Raw genomic sequence first — 26,875 nt, 5'->3', positions numbered from 1 at the left:
TAGGCTTCCAATTGATGAATTTTTAAAAATCCCCCTTTGTCATGGAAAATTTTCTTGACGAGAAGATTTGATACAGGTGTTCAAAATCATGAGGATTCTGAACAGAGTAGATAGGGAGAAACTGTTCCCATTGGCTGAAGGATCCAGAACCAGAGGACATTGATTCAAGGTGATTGGCAAAAGGAGCAACAACGACATGAGGAAAAACATTTTTATGCAGTGAGTGGTTAAGATCTGGAATGCATTGCCCGAGAGCATGGTAGAGGCAGATTCAATTGAGGCCTTCAAAAGAGAACTGGATAATTATCTGAAGAGAAATGTTTTCAGGGCTACGGGGAAAAGGCAGGGGTGTGGGACTAGGTGAGTTGCTCTTGCAGAGAGCCGGCACGGACACGATGAACCGAATGGCCACCTCCTGTGCTGTAACCATTTTATGATTCTATGATCACCATTAAATCTCCTCCAAGCCATCCCTGCTCTCAGGAGAACAATCCCACCTTCTCCAGTCTATCCACATAACTGTAGTCCCTCATCCCTGGAACAATTCTAGTAAATTTATTCTGTACCCTCCCCAATGCCTTCACGTTCTTCCTAAAATGTGGTGCCCAGCTGAGGCCGAACTAGTGTTTTAAATAGGGTTAGCGTAACTTACTAGCTTTTGGTCTCTATTTATGAAGTCCAAGATCCAAAATACTTTATTAACTGCTTTGTTAATCTGTTCGGCCACCGTGAAAACTTTGTGCCATAAACACCCACAGGTCTCTCTCTTCTTGCACTTCCTTTAAAATTGTACCATTTACCATGTATTGTCTCTCTTCATTCTTCCAATCCAAATATATCACTTCACACTTTTCTGTGTTGAATCTTATTTGCCACTTGTCTGTCCCTTCCTTTAGCCTGATTATGTCCTTCATGAAGTCTGTTACTAACTTTCTCACTGTTTGCTGCACTGCCAGGTTTCATGTTATCTGCAAATTTAAAAATTGTGCATAGGCCAAATGCCTCACTTCCATTAGTTCAGCTAGTTGTATTCACCTATTACATCAAGTGTATTTTCTACCAATGGAACACTGATCCACGTGGTTTTATGTAATATAGCTGGATAACACTGAAGAATTGTTGTTTTGTCAAAAATGGCTGTAAATTTGCTCACACTGCCTCTCTGTTCACCAAAAAAAGATGATTACCTCCATTAACTTTATAAAACATGGCTTACCCTTCAATTCTGGCCACCAAACTTTTAGAAAGAATATTAAGGCCTTGGAGAGAGCGCAGAAGAGAGTTTTTAGAACGTTACCAGGGTTGAAGGACTTCAGTTGTGTGGAGGGACTGTAGAAGCTGGGGTTTTTCTACTTAGAGCACACAAGGTTCAATAGAGATTTGATAGAAATGTTCAAAATCATAAATGATTTTGGAGTGAAAAAAAAAGTAGTAACTGTTTCCAGTGGCAGAAGGGTGGGTAACCAGAGGACACAGATTGCAGATGATTGCCAAAAGAACCGGAGACGTTTCAAGAAAACAAATTGCTGTGTAAAAAAAGTTGTAATCTGGAATGCACAGCCTGAAAGGGTGGTGGAAGCAGATTCAGTAGTAACATCCAAAAGAGAATTGGACAAATAATTGAAAAGGAAAAACATTACAAGGCTATGGGGAAAGAGCAGGGGTATGGAGTTAATTGGAAAACCCTACATCGAGCCGACACAGGCACAATGTGCTCTATGGCTTCCTTATCTGCTGTACCTTTTTATGATTCTATGATCTTATTTAAAACTTAGATTTTTGTCAAGCAAACCCATTTTTTCAGAAAAAATATCCTTTATATAAAATGGTCATGTAACTTTAGCATGGCACATTAAAAAATGTGAGCAGGATTTAACAATAAATACACATTATAGAATTGGTAATTAATGAAAATGATGAACATCTACTGAAAAGCATTAGAACATTGGAAAAATGTAGGAAATAGACTATTACTAACTGCCTGTGTTCTACTAAACTACAAATCAGTTCCTATTCTAAACTGTGCCTTTGTTTCCTACCATAGGTGGGTAATTTTTAAATCACAACTTAGCCTTGAAAGTCATAGTTTATGCTCAACGTGGTACCATTTAGTGGTACAGTCATGTTGATAGGCTGGTTTCCAGGCACAGGACAAAGGGTGTTCCTCCTTCAATCAGACAAATTGGTCACAATGTATATATATTGTACCTATGCTTCATTTCCATAGAGCTGCTTGTGGTCAATCTTGAAAGCAGTGTAACTGTTCAATCAAGCACATAATGGTTTTGTTGAATGTGCTGATGGAGGTGTGTTATCACTGATTTGAAATAGACACTATTGGGAACAGGATCAGCTTTAATGAAATGAATCTACTTACTTACAATATATGGAAACAGATTATTAAAAATAAAATAAACCTTGAGCTGTGTTTATCTACAGGTTACCTCAGTGTTGTCATAAAATTGTACCGAATATTTTAAGTAACAGTTTTGTTCAACTCTCAACTTTTGTGTAGCAGTGACAGATTAAAATTTTAATATCAGCGTATTCTCATGCTTTAGCAGGGAGTAACATTATATAAGAAATAGATCTTATGGAAAGAAAGACATTAGGCTTAAGAGTAATGGAAAACTCCACGGAAATTTTGGAAAGTTTGCTATTAAATATGGAATAATTCATAAGCAACAACTCATAACAAGCATATAAATCCCTACATTGTTACCAGTGATTGCTACTGTTCCATTATTCAGGTCAGACTAAAGATTACAAAGTGAATATTGGCACCATTGTGTCAGCCAAAAAGTTGGAGAAAGAGCTGGACTTGTAGTTTAAATGTACTCAAGCTAGAGCAAAAAGAATCTCTACAGCAAGCTCATGAAACACAGCAAAGAGAGTCTCCAAAATCATTACCAAAACTACAGCAAAACAGAGTCACCCTAGCACAGCAGGATTATTTCTTCAACAAAATGCAGTGAGTAAAGGTTAGTTATATATTACAAATTATGAGCATAAAATCGATTCCAGTTACTTCTGGATATAATTGATGGGGAAATTACCCATTCATCTCCATTCTGGCAGGAACTAAGCAGCCTAAAGATTAGGAATCATTATTCCAAAGAACAATTTGGAGTGGATTTCCAGTAAAAGATGAAGTTGTTGGCATTGATTCCATCAGCAGTTTTTCTGCTTGTATTTCCATTTATGTATTCTGAACCAGTTTTCTTTATTGACAGCTACAATAAATTGAAAATCCAAATGATTTTTTAATTCAGTAGAATACAGACAAAATTGCTTATGAGAATTTGGGAATGTATTTTATAAATAGCTATAGAACACATTCTCTTGAGCATTAGAAGAGGGCATTGAGTTTCGACAGGACCAGGAAATAAAAGAAATGCTTGTCTCCATGGTGATTAGTTGTGTTGATGTAGCACAAAAGTGGTCAGACTTGGACTTCCACAGGTGATAATTTTTTTGTCACATTGGTTACTCAGTAGTCACTGTGAAATGAGCTGAAATAGTGCTTTACTTACGGAAGAAACTTAGGAAAGGAGGGGATGTGTATTTTGGACATAATAAACAACATCAAAGACTACTTGAGTGATGCATGGACATTAGTGAAATCTGCATCATATTCCAATTTGTTGGAAGACACGAGGATATTGTGTAATGGGAATTATTCGCCTGTATCAGAATAACAGTGTGCAATTTTATTTATATATTCAGTTTCTTCGCTCAGGTGGGAGCACTGTCATGTCTGAGTCAAAACATCAAGCCCCACCCCTAGACTTGAGCACAAAATCAAGGTACACACTTTAGTGCCGTACTGAGTGCAGCATAAAACACCTCTATCAGAGGTGCCATCTTTCAGATGAGACATTAACCCAAAGCTCCACCTGTCCTTATGTGGATGTAAAAGATCCCATGGTCAGTATTTATCCCTCAGCCAACATCACGAAAACAAATTATCTGGTCGTTATTACATTGCTATTTGTGGGACCTTACTGTGCACAAATTGTCTGCTTCATTTCCTATGTTACAACAGTGACTGCACTTATAAAGTACTTCATTGGCTATAAAGCGCTTTGGGATGTCCTGAGATCATGAAAGGTGCTATATGAATGCAAGTGTTACTTTTTTTTAAAACCAGTTGCAAATCCTGAAATGAGAAGCCTCTTTATGTTGTCTGATGCAACATAAATGAGATTTGTGGAGTCCAGGTTGATTGAGAATCTCAGAACAGGTTTATTAAACAGCTAACAATGATCTATTTGCAGGTCTTGGTGTTACAGTTACAGAGTCAGAGTGGCATGTAGTCACATGGCTACATCCTGGTACTTGGCTCATTAGCATACTAAAATTTTAAAGGTACAGTACTCTTAAAGGCAATCACACAACAAATCCTGTCTGAGGCCCCAGAGATGGAAAAATGTGATGTTATTTTGCTTTCAGATTAATGGAAAGTGTTAATGTCAGAAAGATTCAATAATATCAAATGATTGACATAAATTCCAAGAAGGTTATTAGTTATTACTGACAATAACATGTAAGTTTCTGCATATAGACAGATATAAGCTTTAGATAATTAGTTTTAAGAATGTACAAAAGCAGGTTAAAAGAAAAGGTCATCAACACTGTTCTTTCCACAAACAGGTGCAATCAAATCCATTGTGAACTTTATCCAATCCATTTGAGCAATAAGTCTTCATAAATGTCCTCTGATCCTCAACTTATCAAACAAAACTCCAGAACATTAATCCATTCTCACATTTCCATTATTCAACTTTGGAATGCTGTCCTCCTATCCCCCTAGCCCCAGCATTATGCCTCATTGAATGTTTGATGATCTTAGCTTACAGTTACAGTTATGCAGTTCAACATCAGATATTCATTTCCTTCTCTTGGCACTTGGTACAGTGCAATACTTAAAATGGTGAATATGGACTCAGTTGAAGCATTCAAAGAGTAGAGAGTGCTGACAGGAGGCAGACAAAAATAATCTGAGCAGGTCCTGCACACAAGCTGAGCAATCAAGTGAACTTGGTGGCCTGAATATTCTTTTTCTCTGTTATGCTTTGTATTTTTTGTATCATTTTGTTAGTGTTAATGACATAAATGATGTGTTAACACTGGAAAACTAATGTGGAAATCAATGATGCAGTCTGAGTTCTTCCTGGAACACTCTGCCTTCAGGATCTTCCATGCAGTTCATTCTTTTTTAACTCGCATGTTCCATTAATCTTCTGTTTTTGAACATAATGAGTATTTGGGATCTTAACAAAAATGTGTTTTTTTAATACGGGGGAAACATTAAAGCATCTAAGATGATTAAGGGATCATAGACTAGAAGATAAGTATTCAGTCATAATTTTGAGAATTTAAGTGAGGAATGATCTTTGAACCTTTCAATTCTGGGAAAGAGTTATTTTGCAAAACCAATGAGTAGTTAACAGTTGGCAATAAATCGGAATTTTTCTTTACCATTTCATGTCATTTTATTTTATTATCAAAGATGATGAACACATGGTTGAAATATATTTAAATAACTTATTTTATCTGCAGAAGTTGCACCACAAGTAACCATTACTGTACCAGAGGGTAATCACCAGGGGAAAAGTACAGGCCCCACCCCAGATTGCTCACCACCATCCCCAGATACGGCACTGAAAAATATCGAGAAAGTCATCCGACCCCAGGTGAGTTGAGTTGGAATGATTTATATATTGTTAACATTGAATAAAGACATTGTAAATAGTAATCTAATGTTTCAGTAACAAAATCACCATATTAATGTAGTGTTGATGGTATGAAACTCCTGGGTTTGTTTAGTTGGTGCTAATAGTTCTGAAATATTTTAAGCAGAAATCACTAAGATTTGATTTTGTAAAAATGAGGAATGCAGCTTATTTCTTTTGACTTTGTGACTTCGGTCCATGTCTAACACACTGCAGGTGGCATATTGATTCCTTGCTGTTTGTTAACAGTGTTGCATTGCACTGGATTCTGCTTCTGCTTTGGTTGTGTTGGCATCACAGACTAACATCTGTATTCTGCCAATATTATGAATGTGGCTAGCACTAGTTAAACCAGACATGACCTGTTGATATGGAGTCATGATAACAAAAAATTTATAAATGGAGATGATCTAAAGATGGGTCTGTGCCGTAATTAATTAATATTGTTAGCATACATACACACGGTGTGTCACATAGAGAAAAAGAAAATTTTAATTTGTGTCATGTGCTAGATAAAATAGGAGCACTGGTAGTATGTGGATGGGTGGAATTAAGAATAGCATCTAAGTCAATACAGACAGAGACATATAAAAATTGATGGAGTGGAAGCAGTGGCATGACTATAAAGTGGACAACTACTTACACAGTGTGGCCTTCAAATTGGTCCCAGTATGAATCATTCATCAGAAGTGTCTTTTGCTTCAAATGAGGAATCCAGCATTTGTAGTCCCCTTAATATCAGTCAGGAATCAGACTTTTGTACATATGGGGTCTGTTCTGACCTGTTTGCCAGAATTGATTTGATGATAGTTAATTCTCATTGTGCTTTGGCAATTGAGGAATCTAAAATGTTAAATGTCTTTAACTTCACATTGTGCAGCGAGTGATGAGTTAATTTGCAGTAGCATCTTTATTTTCTTAAGATCATGTTGCTTCAATATTTGTCTTACAATAAATTGTTTCTTAATTGAAGAGATATTATCTTAGGTCAGATAGTGATAATTCAAAGGTGAAAAGCTAAGAATATGACTATGATTCTAATATGACATCTCACTGTTGTCAGATTATAGATAAAGCTTTCTGTTTCAGCACCTCCAGCACATGCCAGGAGCACCCCCTTATCCCACAACTTCCCATTTTGTAAAATGAATGGATGGAAAATCATGGGCTGGAGGGACACTATTTCCTGATATGTGCTGCAGGAATGCCTAATTGGAAAGCCTCCCTAATATATTTAAGTCACAACCTGTTTAAAACTGTCATGCGTGGTCATTGGCATACTGAAGGAGACCTTCCAAATTTATTAATGTCTTAAAAGTTGCTGTTTCTTATAACTTATAGGAAGATAGGAACAGGAGTAGGCCATTCAGCCCCTCAAACCTGTCCTGCCATTCAATGAGATCATGGCTGATCCGCAGCCTAACTCCATATACCTGCCTTTGGCCCATATCCCTTAATATTTTTGCTTAACAAAAATCTATCTATCTCAGATTTAAAATTAACATCTGTTCTAGCTTCAACTAGAGTTCCAAATCTGTACCACCCTTTGCGTGAAGAAGTGCTTCCTAACATCTCTCCTGAACGGTCTGGTCCTAATTTTTAGACTATGCCCCCTAGTTTTAGAATCTCCAACCAGTGGAAATAGTTTATTTTTATCTAGCCTGTCTTTTCCTGTTAATATCTTGAAGACTTCGATCAGATCACCCCTTAACCTTCTAAATTCTGGCAAAAACAGGCCTAATTTGTGTAATCTCTCCTCGTTATTTAACCCCTGTAGTCCAGGTATCATTCTTGTAAACCTGCGTTGCACTCCCTCCAAGGCCAGTATATCCTTCCTAAGGTGTGGTGCCCAGAACTGCTCACAGTATTCCAAGTGGGGTCTAACCAGGGTTTTGTACAGCTGCAGCATAACCTCTGTGTCTTTATACTCCAGTCCTCTAGATATAAAGGCTAGCATTCCATTAGCCTTTTTGATTATTTTCTACACTTGCTCGTGGCATTTTAAAGATCTATGCACCTGAACCCCCAAGTCTCTTTGGACATCCACTGTACTTAACCTCTTCCCATTTAGAAAGTACCCTGCTCTATCCTTTTTTGGTCCAAAGTGGATAACCTCACACTTGTCTACATTGAAATCCATCTGCCACAGTTTTGCCCACTCACCTACTCAGAAAGAAAGAATGAGCTTTTATTTATATGGTATCTTTCATGTCTTCAGGACACCTCAAAGTACCTCACAAACAATGTCACTGCTATTTTGTAGGCAAACCCAACATCAACTTGTATTGAACATAGAAATATTCTAAGTGACTTTATGGAGGCATAATTAGATAAAAATGGGTGCTAAGCCAAAGAAGGAGATATAAAGAAGGGAAAGAAAAGAATTTTAGGAGGGTCTTGAAGGAGGGGAGGGACTTTGAGAGGCAGATTGGGTGTAAGGATGAAATTAGAGTGTGGGGCCTAGCTGGCTAAAGGCACAGCCACCAACAATAAAGCAAAGGGAGGGGGGGAATGCATAAAAAAGCAAGAGTTAAAAGAATGGAGAGCTCGGGGTCGGGGGTGGTGGTGGGCAGCAGTGGTGTACGGCTGGAAGAGATTACAGGGATAGGGAGGGCTGAGGCTATGAAACAACTTAAACAGGAGAGTGAGAATGTAAATTGAAACTGCTCGGGTCCTGGAAGCCAATATAGATGAACACAGACAGCGGTAATAGTTGAGCAGGACCAGGTAAGGAATAGGATACGGGCAGCAGAGCTTTGGCTGAGCTGAAGTTTACACAGGGCAGAGCATGGGATGTCAATCAGGAGGGCATTGGAGTAGTCAAATATGGAGCTGGCAAAGACATGGTTGAAATTTTCAGCAGCAGATGGGCTGAGGCAGGTGATGTTACAGAGGTGGTAGTAGACAGTCTTTATGGTGGAGCAGATGTGGATGCCCAGCATGGGCCTGAATCAGATACTGAGATTTCTTACAGTCTGGCTTAGCCTGAGACAATGGTGAGGGAGGGGGATGGAATTGATGGCAAGGGTACGGAGGTTGCGGTGAGGGGGGAAGACAATGGCATCGTCCTCCCATTGTTTAATCTGAAGAAATTATGATTTTTCCATGACTAGACAAGCAGTCTGACAGCACATAACTCAGTATCATCAGTATGTTGTATAATAAAATTACTCTCCTTCACTTCATTACTAGCTGATACAAACAGCAGACACATTCCCATGTACCACTACTAGTTATTGCTCTCCCACACATCATGGTTTGGTTCCTAGACAGTAATAGGCCCATTTTAAATCCTGCTATCTAATTTGTCATTCATCTCATCAGCTTTAGTTTTCTTTAAAAGTCTTATATGAATATCCAAGTAAATGATGTCCATTGGATAGCTCTCAACCACTAATGCAATTAACTCCTCTACGAACTCCAATAGATATGTGCAGGATGAACTGCTGCTTCTGAATCCATACTGACTACTTCTTACAATCTCTGGGCTCTTTAAATGAATTTAATTTTATCAAATTTATTTCCTATAATGTTAGGGCAATGAGTCTATAATTGTAAGGCTCATATGTCTACTTTTGTCCTGCAGCCCATGGATACAGCTTCAGTATTTTTGGAATGGGAAAATATTAACTAGAGTTATTGGTCTGAATTTTGTAAACTCGCTGCCAATCTCGGCGGTGAGTATTAAAAAAGGCATGGCGCAAACTGACTTGTGCGCCGCTGAGCCCCCGCAATATTTCACGTGGCAGCTCATTTACATAGAGGGGTCGGAACAACTGCCCCCGATGTCATAGAGGGGGATGCCGCTCGGTCCCCAGCAATGGCGTGCGGTGCCCGAGCCTTTTTTAAAAGGCTTCAAGCCCTTCCATTGCATTGTAAAGTTTAATGGTACAGGTTTTCCAACAAATATCAATAAAACTTTATTTACACTTCCAGTGCCCTCTCCCAGCCCCCCCCCCCCCCAATGAATAATAAGTTTATTATTTGTCCTTTCCTCTCAGAAAAAGTAAATTTCCGATCAAGGCCTACCCATCGCCCCACCCCCCTCCCCCACCGAACTTTCTTAACTTTAACCTTCAACCCCTTCCCACCATCCCCTCAGCCAATCTCATTCGGTTTTGCTGCTTCCCCCTCGCTCTGAAAACTACACTCCTCCCCCCACCCCCCCCATTAGTGTTCTGTCTCGGATCTCCGAAAGGAAATCCGAAGGCGCAGGACTTTGACCACCGGCTGGATTATCGGCGTGGGACGGCCGTCATGGGAAGGTAGGTTATTATGCATTCATTAAAATGTATTAACATATGCAAATTAGTTAGTTTTGCCAACGGGTGGGGGGCCGCTCCAAGGCCTCGCCACCCACAGTAAAATGGGGCGGGGTCTTCCCAGCGTCTGGAAGTATGGTGGGCCTCCCCCGGAATGATTTTATGGGCGCCCCCCCCACCCCACCACAACCCCTGACGTCAGGGGCCTTATAAACTGCAGCCCATTATGTCTGTTTTCTACCTCATTTTGTTGAAGATTTTAGGATGTATCCCATCTGGCTGAGAATCCTTGTAAAAACATAATTCTTTGATTTTCTGTATAGCCCAATGATTGACAGATGATTGGTTCTGTCCGAGGTCCCTAATTTAAAACGAGTGGATGTGGATTTTTTACTCACAGTCGTCAATTTAAAACATTTGCTAATTCCTGTTTTTTCTTTGGTATTTTAGCCCAATTTATCATTTGAATTACACAACTGGTCCACTGTTATATAGTTTAAAAAAATCTATTTGACCCTTTACTTCAAATCCATCTCACCCTGTTTATTCCTGCCTTTTACACTGGTTCAGTTCCCCATCTCCTATTTACCTCTGTGTCTCTATCTTCATCTCCTGACCCTGCCAACTCTCACCAGTCTTCTTTCTATCCAAATCTAAGTTAAGGCCTGATCTCAAGTATTATGTTGTACACTTGTTGAACTGAACATTGTTCTGCATACTTTTCCCTTCCTTGGCAAAAGAAGTTTTTTTTCAAGTTGTTTTCAAATGTTTCAATTTGATAGCCATATATTTTGTGATGTGAGTCATCCAACAAGGGTGATTTACTGAGAAATAAAGCCACTTTAGAATGTCAAGGTACCAATTTTCTGTGTCTGGTTTGATAAGCTACTCCCTCCTTATCAATTATTTATTGTAAATTTTATATCTGGCTACTTTTCTTAATTTGTGAAATATTCTCAACGTTATAAATGTATCCATGAATTTGGTAATTATTCTATTAGGTCTCATAAATGTTACACTTTTTTATTTAGAAACCTAATTTCTTGTTCCCCTTGACAAAAGGCATCATTTGTAATTGAATGAATAAGTGCTGTCTGGTCTTTAATTAAAGCATGTCGGGGAAGTAATGACTAAATTTTCATGATCTAATATTCATTACTGTAATTAGCTCGCTGTTTAATCCATAATGAGTTCACCAACTTGCTTAAGAGGTAGTTGAAACACACTTTGGAGCAGAAGATGTACACAAACTGGACAATACCCTGGGTTGTTATTTGTGCATTCTGTTGTGCAGTATCAGGGTAATTGGACATCACATCTTGCGATAGCAGAAAACTCCAATTTAATATTCATTTATATTTAAATTATGCATAATATTTGACTTTTTTCACTTGACTACTCCAGCATAGGTGTATCATGCAATATAAATTATACATTTAATGAAATAAAATGTTTACCGTAATTTTCCAAATATAGTATGCCCCCAAATATAACGCACACTCCAATTTTCATGAATGAAGAGTTAAAATTGCCTTATCACTATGTGTAATACGCATCTAAACATTTGCAATACTACAATTAAAATGTCTTTTTATTTAATTCTTTCATGGGGTGTGGGGGTTGCTGGCTAGGCCAGCATTTGTTGCCCATCCTTAATTGCCCTTGACAACTGAATGGCTTGCTAGGCCATTTCAGAGGGCAGTTAAGAGTCAACCATGATGCGGTAGGTCTGGAGTCACATGTAAACCAGACCAGGTAAGGACAGCAGATTTCCTTTCCTAAAGCACATTAGTGAACCAGATGGGTTTTTGCAACAATTGAAGATAGTTTCATTACTAAGACTTTTTTATTATTTAATTAATTGAATTTAAATTCCACCAGCTGCTCAGGTCATTAGATAGACTAGGCATCTGGATTACTTGCTCAGTGACATTACCACTGTTCCACCATCTCCCCTGGGACATGACAAGCTAGTTGCAAGTGATGGACACCAGCTGCTGCAGGCTCGGGGGGTTGTTTGAGAATGCCACAATATTGGAGGTTTCCTGCATTGCCTGCTTCTTACATGTTTTATTATATAATATACTAACTAACATACCTGGAGCATGAATATCAAAACAGTCATCCCATAAAAAGTTTTGGATGACATCCTACTGCTTATGATGCCAGTTGAGTCCCTCGGTGGATTAAAACCTTGCAATCCCCTGATGGTTCTCCTCAGAGGAGAACTGTAAGCAAGTAACTCTTTAAACAAATGCTCGAAGATGCACCGTTTAACCCTCTTGCAAGCAGCAATTCTCTTTAGTAACCTCCCTGTTTCCTTGTGAGAATTTCCATCCTTCTGTCCTTATATAGTCTGAGGCAGGGAAAGTGAGATCTGGCCTGAGTTCCTCTGTGGACCTAATAAAATAACCCAAACCTTTGCCAGAGAAAGTTAGTCAATTCCAAACAGGATTGACTGTATTCCCCATGAGGCCCACTTACCAGCTGCGGAAAAAAAAACACTTCAATTTGTTACCATGTATAATAGGTATGCTAACTTCTAGATCAATGTTTAACGAAAAACTGAGTATTTGGAAAATTACAGTAAGTGTGCAATTTACAGCTTGTCATTGTTAGGAAGAGGAGAACAATGAAATAGAGCTCCACAAGAAGACTTGGAATTGTTTCTATTACAACCAGTAGAATGCTCTGTATTTCTTGTTTTACTGAGGATCAATATTTTAGTCTAATCCAAGATCAAACCCGTATTTCAAGAGCCACACTGCATAGTTGAGCTTTATCCTCTACCATTGTTGCAACTGTGTATTTTTAGACAGAAAATTAATTTGGCCTTATTTAGGCTAGACTTTTATTCTTGTAGGCAAAAAGATTCTGAATAGCTTAAGTTGCTACATTAAGCATCAATCTGTAAAACATATCCATCACAGATTTATTACAGTATAATGCAGGACCATATTAAACAGAATTATGAATTTAGTATTGAACCCATGATGTTATCCTGGGGCTGGGGCACCATCGAGGGGCTTTTTTAACCCCTGGGCTTCATTACCATATTCCAAACTGGACTCTGGCCTGAACTTGGGTGGCATTGATGAGAAGGCCAGTGGGCAGGAGTCCAAAGGAATGGTCGCTGTCAGTAAAGTAGGTTATCAAGGGAGGATCAGTCCTTTGTGGTCAGGGAAGGGAGGGGAAGCCCAGGACAAGGGAAACAATAGCTTTTACTTTGTTGAATATCCATTGCATTCATCACATATGTTGTCTATTTTGTATTTGGTGATTTACCTGTTCTTTTATCACTGTTTTTCTGCCAATGCAGTATTTTTCCTAATCAGTGAGAGTGAGCTTTAATTTCATACTGCTGGGTTAAATGCATCAAACTGTGCTTTGATGTAGAGGCATTCCTATGTAACAGTACTTTTATTTGTTTAATTAGAACAGCACTGATAACTTACATTGACTTCAAAACATCAGATGACTATCATTTACTTAATTAACATTTTGTTAAAAGATTCTAAAAAATGAATTTATGATTGACATGTAAAATGTGTTTTTATTCCCACTAATTATGGTACTGTGTCTATTTGACAATATCATGTAAGCCCTCTTTACACTTGACAATGTATTATGCAGGATAAGCATTAACTAACAGCCTATGTACTAATTTATATGCAAATAAAACAAATTGCATTTATGAAGCACCTTTAATATAATAAAACATCCCAAGGCATTTCACAAGAGCATTATAAAGCAAAATTTGGCACTGAGTCACATAAGGAAATATTAGGGCAGATGATCAAAAGCTTCATCAAAGAGGTACTCTTTAAGGAGTATCTTAAAATAGAAAAGAGAGCTAGAGAGGCAGAGAGATTTAGGGAGGGATTTCCAGAGCCTTGGCAGCTGAAGGCATGACCACCAATGGTGGAACAATTAAAATTGGGGATGTGCAAGAGGCCAGAATTGGAGGGGTGCAGAGGTCTCAGAGGGTTGTAGAGCTGGAGAAGATTACGAAGATAGGGAGAGGGGGTGCCATGGAGGGATTTCAAAACAAGAATGAGAATTTTAAAATTGTGGCATTGCTCAACCAGGAGCCAGTGTAGGTCAGTGAAGATAGTGGTGATGGATGAATGGAACTTAGTGAGGGTTAGGATATGGGCAGCAGAGTTTTGCATGAACTTAAGTTAATGGAGTGTGGAAGATGGGAGTCCAACCAGCAGTGTATTCGAGTAGTCAAGTCTAGATGTGACTAAGGCATGGATGAGGGTTTCATCAGCAGGTGAGCTGAGGCAAGGTGGAATCGGGTGATTAGTTTAGTTTAGTTTAGAGATACAGCACTGAAACAGGCCCTTCGGCCCACTGAGTCTGTGCCGACCATCAACCACCCACTTACACTAACCCTACACTAATTCCATATTCCTACCACATCCCCACCTGTCCCTATATTTCCCTACCACCTACCTATACTAGGGACAATTTATAATGGCCAATTAACCTATCAACCTGCAAGTCTTTGGCATGTGGGAGGAAACCGGAGCACCCGGAGGAAACCCACGGGTGATGTTATGGAAGTGGAAGTAGGCAGTCTTAGTACTGGTGTGGATATGTGGTTGAAAGTTCATCTCTGTGTCAATTTTTTTTCATTTGTTCATGGGATGTAGGCATCGCTGGAAAGGCCAGCTTTAATTGTCCGTCCTTAATTGCTATTGAGAAAGTGATGATGAGCCACCTTCTTGAACCACGGCAGTCCATATGGTGTCGGCAAACCAACAGTGCTGTTAGAGAGGAATTCCAGGATTCTGACCCAGGGACAGTGAAGGAATGGTGATATAGTTCCAAGCCAGGATGGTGTGTACTTGGAGGAGAACTTGAAGGTGGTGGTGTTCCCATGCGTCTGCTGCCTTTAAGCCTCTAAGGTTTGGTAGGTGCTGTCAAAGGAGGCTTTTGCCAAGTTGCTACAGTGCATCTTGTAGATGGTACACACTGCTGCCACTGTATGGCAGTGGTGGAGGGAGGAAATGTTTAAGATGGCGGATGAAGTGCCGATCAAACAGGCTGCTTTGTCCAGAATGGTGTTGAGTTTCTTCAGTGTTGTTTGAGCAGCACTCATCCAAGCAAGTGGAGAGTATTCTGTCACACTCCTGACTTGTGTCTTGTACATGCATTGGGGAGTCAGGAGGTCGGTTAATCACCACAGAATTCCCAGCCTTTGACCTGCTCTTGTAGCCACAGTATTTATATGGCTAGTCTAATTAAGAGTCTGGTCAATGGTAACTCCCAAGATGTTGATAGTGGGGGATTCAGCGATGGTAATGCCGTTGAAGGTCAAGGGGAGATGGTTAGATTCTCTCTTGTTGGAGATGGTCAGTGCCTGGCATTTGTGTAGTGCGAATGGTACTTGCCACATATCAGTCCAAGACTGAATGTTGTCCACGTCTTGCTGCATGCGGGCACGGACTGCTTCAATATCTGAGGTGTTATGAACAGTACTGAACACTATGTAACCATCAGCAGACGTCCCCACTTTTGACCTTATGATGGAGGGAAGGTCATTGATGAAGCAATTGAAGATGATTGGTGCTAGGGTACTGCCCTGAGGAACTCCTGCAGCGATGTCCTGGAGCTGAGATGATTGACCTGCAACAACCACAACATCTTCCGTTGGGCTAGGTATGACTCCAACCAATGGAAAATGTTCCCCCTGATTCCCACTGACTTCAATTTTGCTAGAGCTCCTTGATGCCACACTCAGTTAAATGCTGCCTTGATGTCAAGGGCAGTCACTCTCATGTCACAAATATGACAGTAAGGTTGCAAACAGTCTGGTTCAGCCTCAGACAGTTGCCAGGGAGAGGGATGGAATCATTGGTTAGGTATGGAATTTATGGTAACTGAGTTTTTGTGCTAAAATGATACCTGGTTTGGATGTCATTTTCATTTCAAAGGTTTGGTCCAGTTTAGGTTCAGGTAAGTGGGAAATCTGAACTGAAACCGATTTGTCAGCTTTGTAATATTAGAGCAGGTGATCACAATAGCCTCAGTCACATCATTATCCTCAGGACTCCTGTCCCCAAGAGGGTTCTGCAATTTTTTTCACTGCTAGTTTTCACCCTCCTCTCCTGAAAGAATTGTTGCCTTGTATGATTTCATAACTGCTGGTGGCTTTCTATTACCTCATCCAAGTAGCAATTAGTCTTAAGCCAAGACAGTGAATGTTGATCGGTTGGAATCACTCAGCAGGTCTGGCAGCATCTGTGGAAAGAGAAGCAGAGTTAACGTTTCGGGTCAGTGACCCTTCTTCGGAACTGACAAATATTAGAAAAGTCACAGATTATAAACAAGTGAGGTGGGGGTGGGGCAAGAGATAACAAAGGAGAAGGTGCAGATTGGACCAGGCCACATAGCTGACCGAAAGGTCACGGAGAAAAGGCAAACAATATGTTAATGGTGTGTTGAAAGACAAAGCATTGGTACAGATTAGGTGTGAATACACTGAATATTGAACAGCAGCAAGTGCAAACCTGAAAAAAACAGTGGGTAAGCAAACTGAACAAACTAAGATGAAATGAAATAGATGCAAAAAAAGATTGTAAAAAATGTAAAAAGGAATGTAAAAAAAAGGAAGAAAAAATAACTAAAAATGAAAGTAAAATGGGGGGCTGTCATGCTCTGAAATTATTGAAGTCGAGGAACAGCATCTCATCTACCGATTAGGCACACTGAACATTGAGTTCAATAATTTCAGAGCATGACAGCCCCCCATTTTACTTTCATTTTTAGTTATTTTTTCTTCCTTTTTTTTACATTCCTTTTTACATTTTTTACAATCTTTTTTTGCATCTATTTCATTTCATCTTAGTTTGTTCAGTTTGCTTACCCACCGTTTTTTTCAGGTTGTTTTTCTTCAGGTTTGCACTTGCTGCTGTTCAATATTCAGTGTATTCACACCTAATCTGTACCAATGCTTTGTCTTTCAACACACCATTAACATATTGTTTGCCTTTTCTCCGTGACCTTTCGGTCAGCTATGTGGCCTGGTCCAATCTGCACCTTCTCCTTTGTTATCTCTTGCCCCACCCCCACCTCACTTGTTTATAATCTGTGACTTTTCTAATATTTGTCAGTTCCGAAGAAGGGTCACTGACCCGAAACGTTAACTCTGCTTCTCTTTCCACAGATGCTGCCAGACCTGCTGAGTGATTCCAGCATTTCTTGTTTTTGTTTCAGATTTCCAGCATCCGCAGTATTTTTCTTTTATTTTAATGTTGATCGGTTATTTGACTGCAAGAGGTATTGATGCTGTCATTGTCAATCATCCTAGAAGGGTTTATTGGATAGTGATTAGAGCAAGCATTCTGGCCAATATCCGGCTTCCTAACACAGGAAGCCACTGCCATTCCCTTACTGTTAATGCCTAACAGCATTGACTAGACTTCAAACCTGGAATCTTACTGTCTGTACAGCCTTTGCTAACTAGGTTAGGTGTCAGCTGTGGCTCACCAGCAGTACTCTTACCTCTGACTTAAAAGGATGTGGGTTCAAGTCCCACTTCAGAAACTTGAGCACATAATCTTAGGCTGACACCCCAGTCCAATACTGAGGGAATGCTGCACTGTTGTAGGTACCAGTTTTCAGATGAGAAGTTAAACTGCAGGCCTGTCTGCCTTCTCAGGTAATAGAATAAATTCCACAATGCTATTTGAAGAAAAGCAGGGAAGTTCTCCCCAGAGTCCTGGTAATATTTATCCCTCAACTAGCATCAGCAGGTTAATTATCATATTGCAGTTTGTGGGAGCTTGCTGTAAAATCATAGGGAGGCTTTTAACTCCCAAAAATGGGTGGGTTTGAGTCGGGTGGGATGTTAAAATGTTAAATATCTGAATCCTAACTCTAACTCACCCGCTTCCAGTATTAATGGAGGTGCGATGGGGTTGGGCCGCCATCCTACTCCCAGGATGGGGGCCGGCAATTTTAATGTAATAGTATTATTAGCCTTATTTTTAACCCTATTATAAATGTAACCATGGCCTCAGGAAACCTAATGGTTAAAGGGTACAAGGACTGCTGGATTGAGGAGGGAAATGCCTTTCCACCTACCCGCTGGATCCAGTATAAGGTCAGAAGTGGGGATGTTCGCAATTGATTGCACAATGTTCAGCACCATTCACAACTCCTCAGATACTGAAGCAGTCCGTGTAGAAATGCAGCAGGACTTGGACAATATCCAGGCTTGGGCTGATAAGTGACAAGTAACATTCGCACCACACAAATGCCAAGCAATGACTATCTCAAACAAGAGGGAATCTAACCATCTTCCCTTGACATTCAACGGCATTACGATCACTGAATCCCCCAATATCAACATCCTAGGGGTTACCATTAACCAGAAACTGAACTGGAGTAGCCACATAAATACCGTGGCTACAAGAGCAGGTCAGAGGCTAGGAATCCTGAGGCAAGTAACTCACCTTCTGACTCCCCAAAGCCTGTCCACCATCAACAAGGCACAAGTCAGGAGTGTGATGGAATACTCTCCATTTGCTTAGATGGGTGCAGGTCCAACAACACTCAAGAAGCTCAATACCATCCAAGACAAAGCAGCCCGCTTGATTGGCACCCATCCACAGACATTCACTCCCTCCACCACAGACGCACAGTGCCAGCAGTGTGTACCATCTACAAGATGCACTGCAGCAACTCACCGCGCCTCCTTCGACAGCACCTTCCAAACCCACGATCTCTACCACCTAGAAGGACAAGGGCAGCAGTTGCATGGGAACACCACCTACATGTTCCCCTCCATGTCACACACCATCTTGACTTGGAACTATATCGCCGTTCCTTCACTGTTGCTGGGTCAAAATCCTGGAACCCCCTTCCTAACAGCTCTGTGGGTGTACCTACCCCACATGGACTGCAGTGGTTCAAGAAGGCAGCTCGCCACCACTTTCTCAAGGGCAATTAGGGATGGGCAATAAATGCTGGCATAGCCAGCAATGCCCACATCCCATGAATGAATTAAAAAATACCTGCTTTACCCAACCCCAGGATTGGACACCTCCCGACCCATTTGATCGCCCCACACTAACCATTCCCATCTCCCTGGGAATCTTCTAATCTCCTCGACAGCTCTTCCAGTTTCTCCCTGACTCTTCCAATCTCACTCACCCAGACCTCCGATCTCTCTTACCACCTCACCTCCCCCACCAAGGCCTTCATTCTCCTCTTGAAGCCTTCAATCCTTCCTTCATTCTTTTCCTCTCACTGACTGCGCCCAGGTATCAACGGCCCACCAGCCTCTCAGTCTGGCTCATCTGGACCTGAAGGAATTCCACACTTCCAGGTTTCTCAACCTCAAGGCTGGACCTCAACTCCCCACTCCCTTCCCGCCTCTGAGTTCATATCCAGCCCATAGAATTTTACAGTACAGAAATTGACATTTTAGTCCGTTGAGCCTGTGCTGGCTCTTTGAAAGAGCTGTCCAATTTAGTTCCACACACCAGCTTTTTCCCCATAACCCTGCAAATTAGTTCTCTTCAAGTACAGGTCCAATTACCTCTTGAAAGTTCCTATGAAATCTTCCACCGTTCTTTCAGGTAGTGTGTTCTAGCTCTTAACAGTTTTCCCACCACTGATGTTAGACTAACTGGCTCGTGGTTACCAGGTTTGCCCTGTCACTTCTCCCATATCCAAGGAAGATTGAAAGATTGTGGTCAGAGCTTCAGCTATCATCAGTTTTGCTTTCCTCAGCAAACCTGCGATACATCGGATCTGGATTGTATGATGCTCATTTTGAATGATGCTAACTGATTTTAGCACCTCCTTTCTACCTATTTTTATTCTATCCAATACTATCCTTCCTCCTCCACTGTGACATCAACTTCATCCTCTTCATTTGTGATCACAGATGCAAAGTACTCATTCAGTACCTCTGTACCGCTACCTCTTTTGTCCCTGATCTGGGCGCAAATTGGCTGCAGCATTTCCTACATTAGAACAGTGATTACACTTCAAAAGCACTTCATTAGCTGTAAAGCACTTGGGGACATCCCAAGGTTATGAAATGTCTGTCTTTCTTTTTCTAACAGGGTTAAATGTTTCCTAGATAACCATAACTGGATTTCAAAACTAATCTGCTGACCAGAAAGCACTTGGGGTTGTGATAAGGTGCTGCATAATTACAAGTCTATTCTTTACAGAACATTTGAAAATCTGGATCCAACTTAGGACCTTTTTACCCATTGTTGACAGGACTCTAATTTTTGTTGGAAAGATATTTCTTTGCTTGAAAAATATACTTGATAGCATAACTGAGTTAATTTGCTGCCAAAGCTAGGCAAATATGAGCCCCACTGGGAAAATCCATCAGTGATGAACATATTATTTGACCATATAAGTGTTTGTAATTCAGTCTCACTTTACAATGTTGAATCTCCTCCAAAGTGACTAATGTTGTGAAATTGGCGCCAAAATTAAAAGAATGTGTTGCACAATCTTCCAGAATTACTTTGAAGCAGAAGCTTGGTGGAGCTGATTGCACTGGTTCTTATGCCGTCCCAAGTTAGGCTCATTTATAATGGGGAGTGACTCCTCTGCATGCATTTGGTCCGCAGATATGGGGAGACAGTTGGCTGCGAGGGGATCTGAAGTACAGCCAGTGAGGTTCAAAAATATCACTGTGTCCAAGAACATGTTGTGGCAGGGGGTGGTGGGGACAGGATATTTTCAGCCCAATGAAGTGGTTGTGGGGGGGTGGCGGTGGTGGGAAAATGGGGGGAGCCGCGTTGGAACGGCTCCCTGACGCAATCCCTTGTCCAGGGGACTTTTCCAGGGGCAGGCTGAGAAACAGGGCAGCTTCCTGCTCCACAGAGGTGGGCAGCCAGTCAGTCCAATTAAGGCCCCACTTAGGGGCCATTTTGCACCGCGCCAGTATTTTACTGACATCACTACGGCCACCCCCCCCCCCCCCCCACCCCCCTGTTGTGTGTGAAAGCCATTAGCTCAATCGAGGCAGCCTCCCGGGTGACCATCAGAGCCAGAGGCTCATGTGCTGACGGGGTCGTGGGGGTGAAAGGCCACAGCCCCATCTGCGAATAAGCCTGCGGGGGCGTTGCCCCTCCAGCCCGATGGCTGTACCAGCTTCGTGCCTTTTTAATTTATAACTTCAATGCAGGCAGCCAAGGGCACCTCCATGTTGAGGCCCGCTTGCGCTTGCCTGCCTGCCTACTCAGCAGCATCCACCACTGCCAGTGAGACTGCTGGCCTGACATCACTACTGACTCTCAGATTGGGCCTGCAGCATCACAAGCCCACTCGCAGTCCTTAATAGCTGGGCGACCATGGAGGCCACCAATTAGGAGGCTACCTCCTGGTAGGTTATGCCAAGGATGCGCTGATGACATGGAAGGGCTCAGGGCCTGTTGGGAAATCTAGCCCAGTGTTTCATACTTTACTTGAATGTGATTGGAGAAAAATGTGAGTTTGGCCGGCTCAACCTAATTCCTAGTGAAAATGGGCTAATGATGACAACAATACCACCAACGACTTGGCATTCCAAGGCAAAATTTTACAAACATTATAAACAAAATTTGGCACTGAGATGGCTTATTGGCTTCCCAGTATTTAATTGGAGAAATGTCCTGCTCAATACTGAATGTCGGACAAGCAATCAGACAATTTTTAGACAGCGGAGGGTCAAGATTAATTAGCATTAAAATGGCTCGACACAAAATCCGGAGCAGTAGTGCCCATTATTTGGGTGCCACAGAAGCCATTTGGTGTGCATGCTCAAACTTTCAGGTTGAGTTGTGCCAGGCACCATATTGGTGAGGGTGTCAGGACGTGCGTAGTGAACAGTCACTGGAAGTATTCAGAGAAGGCAGATCATGATGTCAATCAGTGTGCAATGCTGATTTGATGCCACTTTGGAGCTCAGTGCTCCAGATAATGCCCTCTCTTAACCTCACATAGCCGAACATGCACTCAGCAGCAGGAAGGAGCCCCGCACTAATACTATTTACAGGGATAGCAACTACTTACAGGTTAGTTGCTGGTTGATTTTTTTCCAGCTGTTGCTTCAATTCTACAAGTGCTTAGTGCTTCCTACAGTTGTTTGAAGTTGCCAATCTCGACAGGGAGTGGGTGGGAACCTGTTCAAGGGTTTTTTGCTGACTTAAGGCTACCGCACGCATCACTTGCTCCCAGATATGAGTGCATTAATAAGCATTCCTCTTGGAATACAACATAATTTGGAGAATGAGCAGAGGTCAGACAGAGCAAAACAAGCTGTTGGAAGGGGGAGGAGGGCTCTCAGTAGGAGGCTATACACATCCAGGGTGTTAAGGGAGCAAATCTCCTGTCTGAATATCAGTGCAGAGCAATGTGTGTGACATCTGTTTGTCACTAAGGACGTCCTCACTGAAATCTGCCACCTGATGCAGCCACGACTGCAACCTCAGAATGGGGCAAGTACAGTATTGCCAGTGGCTGTGAAGGTGACCGTGGCTATGAACCTTTATGCATCTGGCTGGATCTGAAGATATTTGCAATATCTCGCAGTTTGCCATCCATTTGTTGCATGAGGGAGCTCACTGACGCTCTTTATTCATTGGGAGCTGAATACATTTCATTCACTCTTGCCAGATAGAAGCAAGCACAGTGAGCAAGCAGCTTTGCTAGGATTGCAGGCTTCCCCATGGTGCAGGGTGCCATTGACTGCGCACACATTGCTTTGTGGGCACTTCTTGACAACTCTGCCCTCTACCGCAACTGAAAGGAATCCCACTCTGTCAAAGTCCAGCTGGTGTGTGACCATAGGCAGTGAATCATGCAGTTCCATGCAACGTATCCTGGCAGCAGTCAAGATGCCTTCATTCTGCGGCAATCTGCTGTGCCAGCTGCATTTGAGCTACCAAAGCAAATCAAAGGGTGGCTACTGGATGACCAGGGCTATCTGCTCACTACAGGGATGATGGTTCCGGTGCTTAAGTGTGCAGCATGCATACAAGGAAAGCCACATTTCCACTTGAAATGTGATAGAGCAGACCATTAGCGTGTTAAAACAATGCTTCAATTACCTGGACCGCTGTGGCGGATCCCAGCAATACTTGGCAGAGTGGATGTCAAGATTCGTGGTGGTCTGCGATATGCTGCACAACCTCGTCATCATGAGGGTACAGCCCTTTCCACCAGCTATATGGCGAGCAGAACAGAAGCATGAGAAGGAGGAAGAGAGGAGGCAACCTGGGCAGTCCCTTTCTGGGTGTGATGTCCTTGGAGAGCTTATCTGACTGCGATACCAGTAACGTAACCCCAATTCCCCATTCACCAACAATCTCACAGCTTACCTGCCCTCTGTCAGTGACTTGGCCACCACAAAATACATTCCAAAACATTAAATTTTTTCATATTGTATGCAAATGTCAGCTAATCTTGTGCATTCCCTTAGTGCCTGTCTTCCACGTGCCTTTGCATGTCCCAGTGCAGTGAAACTCAGTGTATGCTGTAAGGCTGGTGGAAGGTTGCTGATGGCCCGCAAAGGGATGGAGGATGGCCTTGAGCAGCTCTGTTCCTAGAAGGACCAGACTGCCTCATCTTCGCATGGGCATCAGCAATCTAAGCTGGATGGCTGACAGACAACAGAAAGGATACTTAAAGCGTGGCAGGGGTGGGAGGACAAGCGCTGTATTCGTGATTGAGGACAGCAGGTTCATGCTCTGTGGAGCCACTGCCACTCTCCCAGGGTGGCACCTCAGCCTAGTAATTGGTTGGAGGACAGATTGCCGGACTGCTGTGACATGCTGCAAGCCCTTTCGAACACTATTATCCACAGTGATGATGGCAGCAGTCTTAGCTTGCACGGCAGCAACTGACCTTATGGGGCTTCAGTCTGAGCTTCCCCTGCAGCACTCAGACATTTTTTGGAAGCTGCTTGTGCCGCGATGGAAGCTGAGTCACTAATCATTGGACACTACATCATGGTTGGGTCCACAAGTGTGCTTATGGAGCTGGCCACCACTTCCATGCTGGAAAAGATGGACAAATTCTGTGCAAAGCCCTGTGCAAGTTGGTGCTGGACTCCTTCACGCTCCTTGACATCGACTGCAGGCTTTCTTCCAGGCGTGTCAATGCACCAAGCATTTTGTTGTGTATAGCCCTCAGCCTTCTTCTGTAGGCTGCCCCATCAAAGTCCTCATCTGAATCGTCTGCCGCATAACCATGTGCGACCTGCTTTCTGTTGAGCTAGCACCTGTGCTATTCTTGCCCCTGCTCTGGCTGCAGGCAACTCATGCCCAGTATCTCACTACATGCATATCGTACCACTATACTGTCCTCTAAATTATGTGTAGTGTCAGTATCTGAGCTGGTGGCTACAAATGTGAAATCGAGCGATAGTGCTGAGTCTTCATCATCACTGTCCTCTTGCTGTTTCTCCATGGCCTGGAAGGAGAAGGGCGCAACAGTAAGGTTGTGGTGTGGGGAGGGTAAAAAGTAAGAGGTGCATGCTTACACAATCTGCAGCTTGTAAATCAGAAGAGAGTGTGGGATAAGGGGGAGGTGGGATGTGAGGAGGAGGATTAGGTATGAGGATACAGTCTTCTTTGATGGTTTCAACCCCTCCACTGGCCACGACCTCAGCAATGGACATCCCAATAATGGCCAACACTGTCTCCTGCATTGGGGTCACCCCTCCGGAGCTCCTGCTGTCTCCAGTTGTGCACAATCTTGTCCTGAAAGATTGAGAGGGACATATGTCAGTGATTGTTGTGCAATCTGTTTGGCTGTTGTGGCTGTCATGGTTGAATAGCTGGCAATGTGTGCAAGGTATGAGATGTGGATGTGAGGCTCACTGCACTGTTAAGTGTGTGACAGTGTGCTGGAGCATATGAATGTCGGGTATGAGTCTTGACTGGTAAGTGAGTGATGTGGGTGGGATGAATTGAGCAATGTCTGAGGCTGGTAGTGCCGTTAATAGAATGTGGCATTTGAAGATATGTTCATTGACCTTGTCTATTTGTGTGAGGTCATTTAACTATTTGCGGCACTGCATCCAAGTCCTCCAGGCTTGACTCCTGGCATTGACCTCCACAGCTAATTGCTCCCACTGCCATCTGAGGGTTTGATTGAAGGGCCTCCTAGCCCTCTGTAGATATAGGACATCACTCCTCCTTTGCACCTCCTCCACCAAGGCCTCCAGTGCAGTGCCCAAAACCCTTGCAGCTTGCATTCTCTCTCTGCCATGTGGTGCCATTCATCAATGTTTCCCAGGTCAGATTCAGCTCACAGAGGATTCCTAGAACCTGCTCCAGCCACATAGTGTCTGCTGCCTGAACAGGTTCAGGCTAGCTTTAAGCAGTGGAGGCTATATTTAACTGGTGCGAGCCTGTCAGGATATTGGCTCCCTGTTCAGGCGTCCAGACAATCAACAACACGATAAATGCTGGCCGGATGCTGCTATCATTTAAAATAGCAGGCAGCACAAAGTTGGTGCGCTGCCAGTGTTGCAATCAATGGGGATGGATTAATCATGCATCTCGATCCTTGTCTCCGTTTCAAATTTAACCCCTGTAATCTTATTCAGCGGGTTCATTTCCTTATAATGGGATAGCAATTGCCTTAAAATAGCCCAAAGTTTATTTGATTATGTTGACAAGTGCACACCCAGAGAAAATTAAATTTGTCAGAGAGACCATATGGGTAGCTGGTACAGGGAATGGAAACATTCTCACCAGTGCAGTAAGAGATGCTCTTCAATTGGCTTTCAATAGAGAAGAAACTTGGGCAGGGTGTACTTATGGCTGAAAATTTGCAATCACCCATTTTTGCCAAAAAGAAATTCATGCCCATTATTTAGTTCAGAGTTAAAAGAATATTGCTCTGTATCTGATAAAGCTACGTGTAACTTATCTATGCCTATAAAATGCTTCATTTTCCAGCACTGAGATTACTCACTTTCAAATTCAAGATGCTCATTGGAGAAAGTTCTCGATCTGTTCACGTGCTGGATAAATAGTATTCTCCAAGAATTACTGGTTTGCCGAAAATTAACCACTGTGTTCTTGCCCTGTGAATTGTCCACTCTATTTTATTTTCCAATCACTCAGTTTTTTTGAGAATTTGTTCCTTTACATTGATACACAAATTTTGAACATGTAAACTGATTGCAAACTTTCTTAATAATCTGCTCATATTGCGGCTGTGTCATTGAGAGTTCACAGCTCTGCCACAGTACATGAACATTAACTGCAGGGATTCTTCCTGCTACAAGTAATTACTGCCCTTTCAACATCTCCTGCACTGCCTATTTAGAGGAGGGACTGAAGCCAAGGACATACACAGTAGTAAAAATGAAAACTGTGCTTTTCATTTCAAATTGCTTTCACTGAAATGACACTCAAGTTAGGGAATCATAGGGAATTGGTTTTAAATTTTGAAGTTCAATGCAAATGACTGCCATTTTTTCAAAATGTGTTCATTTAATTCTGTACATTTTTTGATTGCTATTAATGACTGTGCAATGTCTTTTCAGAGTAGCGCCACAGCAACATCTTTTTTTAAACTGTTATGATTTTTAAATGGCTGCATTTTTCCTTTATTCCCTGTTGAGGATTTAAGTAAATTGTTACTGAATATCTCCCTCATCCAGAAGATGACCAGAAATACTGACACAGTTTTGTGACTTTTTTTTTAGTCACAAGAGCTGTTTGAAGTACATCAGCAGTAAATATTTTTTCAAACCATCCCTGCAGGTTAACTGTACTGCACAGATCATATTGAGTAGAAGTCCCTCAATTGGATCCAATGCACTACGTTGTCCATCTTGTTCAGTTAATCCTTAAGGCATCTTTTATCAATGCCATAAAACTCAACTTCTCTGGTTCA

General features: G+C 41.9%; 1 protein-coding gene across 17 annotated transcripts in view; it reads left to right on the top strand.

The window, feature by feature from the left end:
* anks1b (ankyrin repeat and sterile alpha motif domain containing 1B) overlaps positions 1-26,875 on the top strand; it is an 831,451-nt gene that overhangs the window by 582,913 nt on the left and 221,663 nt on the right. For all 17 annotated transcript variants that reach the window (XM_068059073.1, XM_068059064.1, XM_068059059.1 and 14 more), the window contains one exon: positions 5,563-5,696. In XM_068059073.1, the coding sequence (XP_067915174.1) occupies positions 5,563-5,696 (134 nt within the window). The remainder of the gene's footprint in view (positions 1-5,562; positions 5,697-26,875) is intronic.

Source organism: Heterodontus francisci, chromosome 27, assembly GCF_036365525.1.
Source record: "Heterodontus francisci isolate sHetFra1 chromosome 27, sHetFra1.hap1, whole genome shotgun sequence".
Lineage (NCBI taxonomy): Eukaryota > Metazoa > Chordata > Chondrichthyes > Heterodontiformes > Heterodontidae > Heterodontus > Heterodontus francisci.
This window is presented reverse-complemented; position numbering and strand designations above follow the sequence as displayed.